The 9,515-nt window shown below is 31.4% G+C and overlaps 1 protein-coding gene and 1 long non-coding RNA gene across 3 annotated transcripts; one reads left to right on the top strand and one right to left on the bottom strand.

The window, feature by feature from the left end:
• Nucleotides 1-6: 6 nt before the first annotated feature.
• LOC111831634 lies at nt 7-1,944 on the bottom strand. 2 transcript variants are annotated; one of them, XR_002834737.1, is made up of 4 exons: nt 1,823-1,944; nt 1,650-1,734; nt 1,024-1,069; nt 7-407 (listed from the first exon to the last, which is right to left on the bottom strand). It is a non-coding gene; the product is annotated as an uncharacterized LOC111831634 (long non-coding RNA). The 2 variants fall into 2 exon arrangements; XR_002834736.1 differs by having other exon boundaries at nt 7-394.
• A 4,118-nt stretch (nt 1,945-6,062) lies between these two features.
• Nucleotides 6,063-8,520, top strand: LOC17892499 (protein CfxQ homolog). Its single transcript, XM_006297501.2, has 7 exons — nt 6,063-6,378; nt 6,583-6,693; nt 6,771-6,869; nt 6,981-7,091; nt 7,176-7,479; nt 7,564-7,703; nt 7,784-8,520. The coding sequence occupies exons 1-7, from the start codon at nt 6,238-6,240 to the stop codon at nt 8,318-8,320; spliced, it is 1,443 nt and encodes a 480-aa protein (XP_006297563.1). The 5' UTR covers nt 6,063-6,237; the 3' UTR covers nt 8,321-8,520.
• The last annotated feature ends 995 nt before the right edge of the window (nt 8,521-9,515 follow it).

Below are 9,515 nucleotides of genomic sequence, written 5' to 3'. Positions count from 1 at the left end.
CTAACTCAGAAGTAACAACAAACAGAGAACATTTAATATGTATCCACAAACAATGAAAGCAATAGCATAAATCTAAACTCAATCTGACAAAACTAGACAATTAAAGTTAACGTATCAAACTAAACTCTTAAGTAAAATCAAACAAGAAATATTTAATATATATCAACAAAACAATAAGCAATCGTATAAAAATTTAAAAGGACTAAACTAGCTAAAGAATTTTTCACATATATGTATCCAGAAAACAATCAAAACAATCACAAACAAAGAGCTTAAAACATATATACTAAAATTAGATAGAGAGAACTTACTTGTAGTATGTTTATTAGCCTGATTATTGTGATCTCACGACGACCCTTTCAACCAAAAGATCTTGAATACTCCAATGTTGTACCTTAAACAAAAAGCTGAAATTACTAAGTTCAAATATATGGATTAACATCAGGTTTAAGTCTGTTTGATCAAGCTTTGTGACCTATCTTCAATGCTAATATAATCACATGCGCAATGATGGTTTAATATACAGGACAGACACAAACAAACTTATACACTGTACAGAGAGACTTAGTAATTATGATTAGTTACTTATCTATACATATGGTCCAATTTATATGTCATTATTAAGTTCATATCTATAAATTAACATCAGGTTTAAGCAGATTTGATCAAGCTTTGTACATATATTCAATGTCGATGTAATCACATGCGCAATTATGGTTTAATATAATGGGCAGACACAAAAACTTATACACTATATACGGAGAGACGACTTAGTAAATATGATCAGCTACATATGGTCCAATTCTATGTCATTATAAACTAATACTGAAAATCACTTATATAGTTCAATGTTTATAGACTCTTAAAATTTGAAGGACAAAACAAAAGAAAAAGTAGATCATGCAATAATATATAGTAAGCTGCTATTCAAAAAACTGGTCTGTTAATTACTATCAAAAACATCATGAGCATGCATACTAAAATTATAACCTACAGATCAGGAAAGCAATAGAGTCAGTGTACCTTTACAGCAGTTGATCTCTTGATGACTATCTCTACTGCTTGAAACCTGTAAAAGTGTGAGGTAACTAAATGCTCAAGAAACAAATAGAAGACAATCAAATTAAATTACACTCATAGTAATTAAACAGTATCAAACAAAACAATCAATTGTGATGGAACTAATTAACATATAAGATTTAGTTTACTCACATATATGATGGAAAAAGACTTAGAACTTTCATAAATTACAAATTAACTTATTCCCAAAGAAAATAAACATCAATATTCATCTACTTTGAGGTCAGTATCGTGGTCTTAATTTAGTAAAAAATCCAACTCAGATTCAAAGTCCAATAATTAAAAAACTTAAACTGCAAACTAGCTAATTAAGATGGTTCAATATCTCCAGACTCTAAACATTTGATGGACGAAACAAATTAGGCAATAGATGTTCTCACTAACAAAAACATCATGAAATAAACCTTAAATCAAATCAAGTTTCAGAATAACACGAGCTATATATTTGTTCCTGTAACCAAAATATAATCTATGATTCTACAAAGCAACAGGGTGTAAGTTAGAGGCCAGAATTTACACAGAAGCGTTTGAGAATGATAAATTTAAGATTCAGAACTCATGCATTGTACCTTTACTGTGGCTCGTCCTCCTGAAATTGACGAAGAACAATGTTGAACGAGTCTAAGGCGGAAGAAGAACTAGCTTGAAAGATACCTAGGTCGAAACACCCAAAGATTTAGAATAAATGGCGACGAGCTCAAAAGACACAAACCTATGAACAAGGGAGATGGAGGAAACTTACCGTGAAACGAGATCTAGGTCGAAAGACCCAGCTATTAGCAAGAAATTGACGCCGACGAAGGTAGAGATTGTGGCCGGCGACGAGTTCACGGTGGTATAGCGACTTAGGTTTTTTTTTTCTTTGATCCCCTTTCGTTTGTACGGAATTGAATAGTGAGATAATGGATACTTAGCAAAAACAGGCTCTAAAACTCATTTTTGGGTCCTTGTTTAATGAAATTACGGCCCAGCACTAAAAAAATGCTGTAATATAATACCCAATTACGGGATATCCATATTAATAGCAGTTACCAATTTTGAGCTATGCTAATATGCTATAAAAGACCATTTTTCTTGTAGTGTACGCATCTACAAGAACATATATGATGACTCTGTTCATCTTGAAGACTAAAGATAATTTAAAGTATATTGTCATAATTAAACGATTATTACACCACATTCTAACCCCAAACATCAACAATGACACATACTGTATATGTTAGGACTACAAAATCCACATCAAATATTGCATTATTTCATTATAAAGTTCTTAATACTAGTATTATTCTTGTTAACTTGTTGTTATTAGCCCTAATACTAATTAGCATTTCCAGGTGCATGCACATTGTTGATGTCCTTTATACGGTCCGCCAGGTGAAGTGACGCAGTGGGGTTGTCCTTTTAGATTTCTCTTCGCACACATCTCCTTACAATTTTTTGCAGTACAACCAGTATAGCTTAAAACAGCACCACACTTATTTCTAAAATCAAAACCTTTCACTCCTGTTACAATTACAAAAAGTATTCTTAATTATTAGTTCATATATTTAAAAAATGAAAATATAATTACTTTGACTTTTTACTGTAATGGAACATATGTTTATAATTATTGATATCTAGTAACTGAAAATTATATGAATGTATCATATAATTTTCCTTAGAAACTGTTCTAACACCAATATTTATGAAACAAAATATTTTTAATTTGAAACACTTACTTATTGAAAGGAAGAAAAAAATTGATGAAAAAAGGAAACAGTTGAAATATGTTTCCATCATCACTTGACATCACAATTATTTTAAAAATGTTGAGACTATATAAATTTATAAAGTAGGGAAATTAACCAATATATGTGAAGAAATTTAAAAGTTTGCATGAAAAAAGTATTTAATCAATTAGGAGAAATTAAATTATTTTAAAATGTTTAATATGATATCAAACCCTCGTTTATTCTTAGAAATTTATATGTAAAATGTAAATACAGTTTCAGAAAAATGTAAGCATATATACCTAGTAGAAGAATTGTGAAGATAATAAGAACAAAGAAGGAAATTTGATTGGATTTTCTCATCATGTTTGATCTATATAGATCGATAGTGTTTTTTCTTCTTTTTTTTTGGTTATAGAAAACTTTAAATATTGTACAATAGTGTTTCAAATTTTCATATTAAAAACGACGAAGGAAGGTGTAGTATATATAGTTAATTAGGTGTATCTCATACATATCTAATTTAAGAAATTAATATGTATCATCCTATATCCCATATTATAGGATCCAATTTGACCCAAATTCATGGTTTTTACTGTAAGATAGGTAAAAGTTTTTTCAAAACTTATTTATTTTCTTTTAAATTTGTGGGTTTTTTTGGAGCTTTATTTTTTTTTTTGTCATAGGAACCAAGAAATTTAATAGGAACTAATCATCAAAAATTAGTAAAATATAAAAAGATAATCAGTTTTTTTTTGGGTTTGATCATGTTTAAAATCAACCACAAGATACAATACATTAATACCTCCATGCGATTTGAATATACAAATCAACTGAGGATTATCTCTTTCATTTCCAATGCTGAAGGCTGATGTGTGTGTATTTGCATCTTAGGGTTTTACATTAGACTCCACACAAATACTTGCAAGTGCACAATAACATTTTATAATGTTAAGGATCGATTTCACTGAGAATAAATAGCTACACAAAAGAATTCATAATATAAATCTAACTAAGAGGGAAATGAAGAGGAGTTTGGTTTGTGGTTTTCTAATGATGAAAGCAATGAAGTCAGCAAGTAAAAGCAATAAGTCGAAGGAGCTGGGCAATTGGAAATGAAGAGGGGTTTGGTTTTGTTTATTGCACTAAATCGAATGATTACATGATTAAACCGGTGTAGCCATAAAAATAATGGTATCGACCGAAATCTTTTTCATTTTCACGGTGTCGATCGACACCTACCCAAAACACGAGCAAAGACGTTACTAATATTACATTGACCAAATTATATTATGCAATTTTAAGTGAAATGTATCATATATATTAACCCTACGAAGTTTATCTTACTGTGCTAGGCACTAGCTAGTCAAAATTTTAGTGACTTATAAGATTCATCACCCCGAGATATTAGGCTGTTTTATTAAGCTTTAAGTATCACACTTTTCTGATGCGATACACTTCGTTTATGAGGAGATCGATTATGTACACATAGGAGCGATTCAATTATTATTCTAGAACCTAAAGTTATTGTAAAAACCTTAACTAATTTACTGATTATATAAAATTATATTTTCCTAAGTTAAAAACTTGCACGAGAGCTAATAATCTTTTAAGCTGAACTTTGTTATAGCATACAAAGAACAAATAAAATGAAAAGAAAAATCAACTATATAAATTATGAACCCAAAACATATTACTATAGTTAAATCTTACTTTTGAAGGTTATCTACAACTCTCACACTCATATTACTATAATTAAATCTTTATTAGAGTATGTAACTCAACAACAACAAAATAGTATACATATGATTGAGCTAGGCATAAAAAAATTATATGCTTTATAATATAAGGTTCTCAATATTAATATAGGATTGAGATTTATTGTTATTATTAGTATATAAAGTTCATGATGTGCCTTAGCAATCCCATGTACAGCCGCATTGCTGATGTCCTTTATACGGTCCACCAGGTGAAGTGATGCAACCCGGTCTAGATCCCGGTTTACTCTTGCCACACAAATCCTTACAATTGTTTGCGGTACAACCGGTATAGCTTACAACCCTAACACATCTATTTGAAAAATCCCAACCTTCCACTCCTGCTATTACAATTACAAGTTTGTAACAAAGTTATTAGTTTAGTATATTTAAAAACAGAAAACAATATTACTTTGACTCTTGAAATCGAACATAAGTAACTTACTAAAAATATTTGAATGTATCATATATAATTAAAATGCATCAAAAACTCAATTCTTTTAAGAAATCGTTTATGTAAATGTATTAAGAAAAAAAACTGTGGATATTTAATATATATACCTAACAGAAGAACAGTGAAGATAATAAGAATGTTGAAAGAAAGTTTATAGAATTTTCCCATTTTGTTTGATATTAAATATATTTTTTTTCTTTTTCTTCTGTTTAAACAGCTTAAATATATGACAATTTTTTTTTTTTTTTTAATTTAATCTAAACAGCAAGGAGTAGGTGTAGTAATATATATGAGAAACTAGGTGTATCTCATCCACATCTAATTTAAGATATATACTATTTTATATTCTGAATTATAGGATCTAATTTAACCCAAATTCATGGTTTTTTCTTCAACACGATAGGTAAAACTGTAAAAACGTTAAAATCTATTTTTTATTGTTGACTAGAAATTTTTTTGGGGGTTTATTGTGGGAACCAAATCATGTAATAAGATCCAATTGGTTTTCATGATCACCTATAATCTTAATTCATATATATTTTTATCAAATTACATTTCATTTGTCCCATAGTTAATATGACTTGCATTACCTATATTAACAGTCTCAATAGGATATTTCTAACCTGACACTTTTTTTTTATGTATACATAAAAATGTTGTCCAATCTATAGCCGCATGCATGCACACGTCAACATACGTATAACAATATTGGTTTCATGTAAAGAATTTATATTTAATATACAACAAGTTAAACTTTTTGCAAACCCTTTACAAAAAAAAAAAAAAGTAAAACTTTAAAAATATAATGTAACAATATTTTTGGGTTTTTGTTTTTTGCTTTATGTATGATCATGTGATTGGAGATGGTAAATTAAGTGTGAAATGGGAAATATTATATTTGGTTATAATAAATGTATGATTAAAGCTTTAAATCACACTAATCAGTGAAATCAATGGCTTAGCTGTGTTTAAGAAGGCGCCAGGTAAGTCAGGTAGGGGTAAATTAGTCATTTCACATACCAAATATAATGGTGAGAAAATAAACAAAGAAGACTAGTGACGAAAGAGGAAGACGCGGAGGTACTCTCATTTTCTCGTAATCTATTCTTCTTTTGATTCTCCGCAAAATCCTCTGAGAAAGATAAAGATTAGATTTTTGGTTTTGTTTGCGGGGGAGAAGAGAGGATCTTTCTTGTTGTTGGTTTGAGGGATTGAAGAAGAAGAAGAAGAAGAAGAAATGAACCGACAAGGCGGTGGACAACGGCTGAGATCAGCTAGACCCACCACAATTCACGACTGTGCTCTCTCCGGCGATCTTATTGCGTTGCAGAGGCTTCTTAAAGACAACCCTTCTCTTCTCAATGAACGCAATCCCGTTGTATGTTTCTCAATTCTTGTCACTTTCTTTCTTAGTTGAATTTTCCCAAATCTGTTAATTAAAACTCTGGTTTTGAGATGTGGGATCGGTTAAAGTTTGGATTTTTTTGGTGAATCTGTGTTTGAATCTGGAGGAATCTTATGCCCATGAATGAAAGATTTGATTTTTTTTTTTTCTTGTTTTGGAATGTGATTGGAATTGCAGATGTATCATACGCCTCTTCATGTTTCTGCTGGTAATGGTAATGTTGATATAGTTAAGTATCTTCTCGCTTGGACTGGATCTGATAAAGTTGAATTGGAAGCAATGAATACTGTAAGTCTGGTTTTTGTTTTCTGTATCAAAGTCTTGAGATTTTTGATTTTGCATTAATCATGTTCAATGTTGTTCAGTATGGTGAGACTCCATTGCACATGGCAGCCAAGAACGGTTGCAATGAAGCTGCAAAGCTACTTCTTGAGAGTGGTGCTTTTATTGAAGCTAAAGCCAGCGTAAGTTTCTCACTCTCTTTACTTACTACTCTACTTGATTTGGTTTTTGAATGGGGAAGAAACAACTATGACGGGAGATTGGACTGATTGAGTTTGTTTTGGTTTGTGTAGAACGGTATGACGCCATTGCACCTTGCGGTATGGTACTCAATTACTTCGAAAGACATCTCTACTGTTAAGACACTGCTCGATAATAATGCAGATTGCAGTGCTAAAGATAATGTATGTACTCTGAGATTATTGGTTGTTTTGTTTTCGTAATTATGGTATTACTTGTGTGATAGCTGTTGGATTTTGTATTTCCAGGAAGGGATGACTCCTTTGGATCATCTACCTAAAGGGCAAGGCAGTGAGAAGTTAAGGGAGTTGTTGCGCTGGTTTCTTCAAGAGCAGAGGAAAAGAAGTGCGCTTGAGCAGTGTGGTAAGACAAAAGCCAAGATGGAACTACTTGAGGACGAGTTGTCAAATATTGTTGGATTAAGTGAGCTGAAGACACAACTGAGGAAATGGGCAAAAGGAATGCTTCTAGATGAGAGGAGAAGGGCTCTTGGCCTAAACATTGGGAATAGAAGACCTCCGCATATGGCATTTCTTGGAAACCCTGGAACAGGTGAAAGAAAAATGCTTTATGATTATGCTTTTCTGTCTTTAAATTAAACCAATACATGACTGCTTTAGTTGATCCAAAAAACAGGTAAGACCATGGTGGCTCGAGTTCTCGGGAAGTTGCTTAACACAGTTGGAATTTTACCAACCGATAAGGTAACAGAAGTACAGCGTACGGACTTGGTTGGTGAGTTTGTTGGCCATACAGGGCCAAAGACCAGGAGAAAGGTAAAAACATTGTTCATAGTATTCTAATTTCACTTGTGGGTTTGGTTTCAAGAATCTAAATGCTTTCAATTTCTGAACAGATCCAAGAAGCTGAGGGAGGAATTCTGTTTGTGGATGAAGCATACCGGTTGATCCCGATGCAAAAGGCGGATGACAAGGACTATGGTCTAGAAGCTCTCGAAGAAATCATGTCTGTCATGGACACAGGGAAAATCGTGGTGATATTCGCTGGATACAGCGAGCCCATGAAGCGTGTGATAGCATCGAACGAAGGGTTTTGCAGAAGGGTCACAAAGTTTTTCAATTTCAGCGACTTTAGTGCCAAAGAACTGGCCCAGATACTACACATCAAGATGAGCAACCAAGGAGAGGACACTCTGTTCTATGGCTTCAGTTTGCATGAGTCGTGCACCCTGCAGGAGATAGCATCACTGATTGAGAGGGAAACAACCGAGAAGCAGAGGAAAGAGATGAATGGAGGATTGGTCGACACGCTACTTGTTAACGCGAGGGAGAATCTTGATCTCCGACTTAGCTTTGAGTGTGTTGACACTGAAGAGATTTGCACAATCAAGTTAGAGGATCTAGAAGCCGGACTTCGTGTTTTCTCTCAGTGAAGAGTTTCGAGGTTCGGAATTATGATGTCTGATGACTAAAAATTGATTAGTATTTACAAATTGTATTGATTCAATTCTTTACATCCTATTCTTTATGCTTTTGTTCCCCTCAAGATCTTTGTAAGAGGAGAGATTTCAACTTCCATAGTCTGATTATGAATCTATTTGTGTTATATAAACTATATTGCTGTTTGCCCTTACACTCTTTTTATATATTTGGTGAAATATGTTTCTATCTCTCTTCTTTCGCAATTTTCGTTACTTAAAGATGTTTCCAAAGTTTTTTCAAAAGCTTATATAAAGCAGCACACATGAGTGAAAGTGATCTATCACTTTGATCTCATACTATGATTGCGAGATGATCTTATAATCATGTACGGTTTGTCTCTCTTAAACATGTTAAAATCTCCTAAGCTACTACAACTAGTTTCAGATTTCGTAATTTTGTATTAGTGAATTAGTTTTTGGACAAAACTAGATAAAAGGTTAGCATTGATTTTGTAGTTGGTAAAGAGTCACTATATATGGAGTTTATTGTAGACCCTTCATAGAACATTTTTTAATAGAAAATTTGATGTCATTAATTTCTAATTTTTTAATTTTGTTCAAAAAAATATATTTAACAAAACAAACTTCCTAGATATAGAAAAATACCCAAAAATATTTTGGTTCATAATTGGTTTTTTGATTCAATTAAAACAAACTTCCTAGATATAGAAAAATACCCAAAAATATTTTGGTTCATAATTGGTTTTTTGATTCAATTAACCAAATTAACCTAAACTAAACCGCACTCAAACGTCTAGGACTAAGAAAAACTAATCATGATTTTAGGCTGCAAGTAGGTCTTCAAGAAAAAGATGAAATATTTTTGGTTTTCTATTTATTATGAGTTATTTAAACTTTTAATGTTATTTTACCAGTAAACATAGTTTTTTTGTAAAAATATTTAATTATTTGATTTAAATATAGCTTACACATTAATATTACAAATAATAACACGTTTATGATTATTTTTAAAATGATTATTATTTTAATTTTTATTTTGTCATTTTGATTTTAGACCATCTTCATTGGAGAATAGTATCTACATTACAGACTACTATGATATAATATTGATAATTATAAATTAATCTAATTAGATGATTAAATATCAAATTATTAAATCTTAAAATAAATGTAAAAAAATGTGACA

Source organism: Capsella rubella, unplaced genomic scaffold (genome assembly GCF_000375325.1).
Source record: "Capsella rubella cultivar Monte Gargano unplaced genomic scaffold, Caprub1_0 scaffold_3, whole genome shotgun sequence".
Taxonomy (NCBI): domain Eukaryota; kingdom Viridiplantae; phylum Streptophyta; class Magnoliopsida; order Brassicales; family Brassicaceae; genus Capsella; species Capsella rubella.
The sequence above is the reverse complement of the archived record's forward strand: the minus strand, read 5'-3'. Positions and strand labels throughout refer to the sequence as shown.

Bases quoted from the DNA above. Each gene is read 5' to 3' on its own strand.
- LOC17892499 (XM_006297501.2), top strand. From the start codon at position 6,238: ATGAACCGACAAGGCGGTGGACAACGGCTGAGATCAGCTAGACCCACC. The intron at 6,870-6,980 runs GTAAGTTTCTCA...TGGTTTGTGTAG, and splicing joins TTATTGAAGCTAAAGCCAGC to AACGGTATGACGCCATTGCA. The intron at 7,480-7,563 runs GTGAAAGAAAAA...TCCAAAAAACAG, and splicing joins TCTTGGAAACCCTGGAACAG to GTAAGACCATGGTGGCTCGA.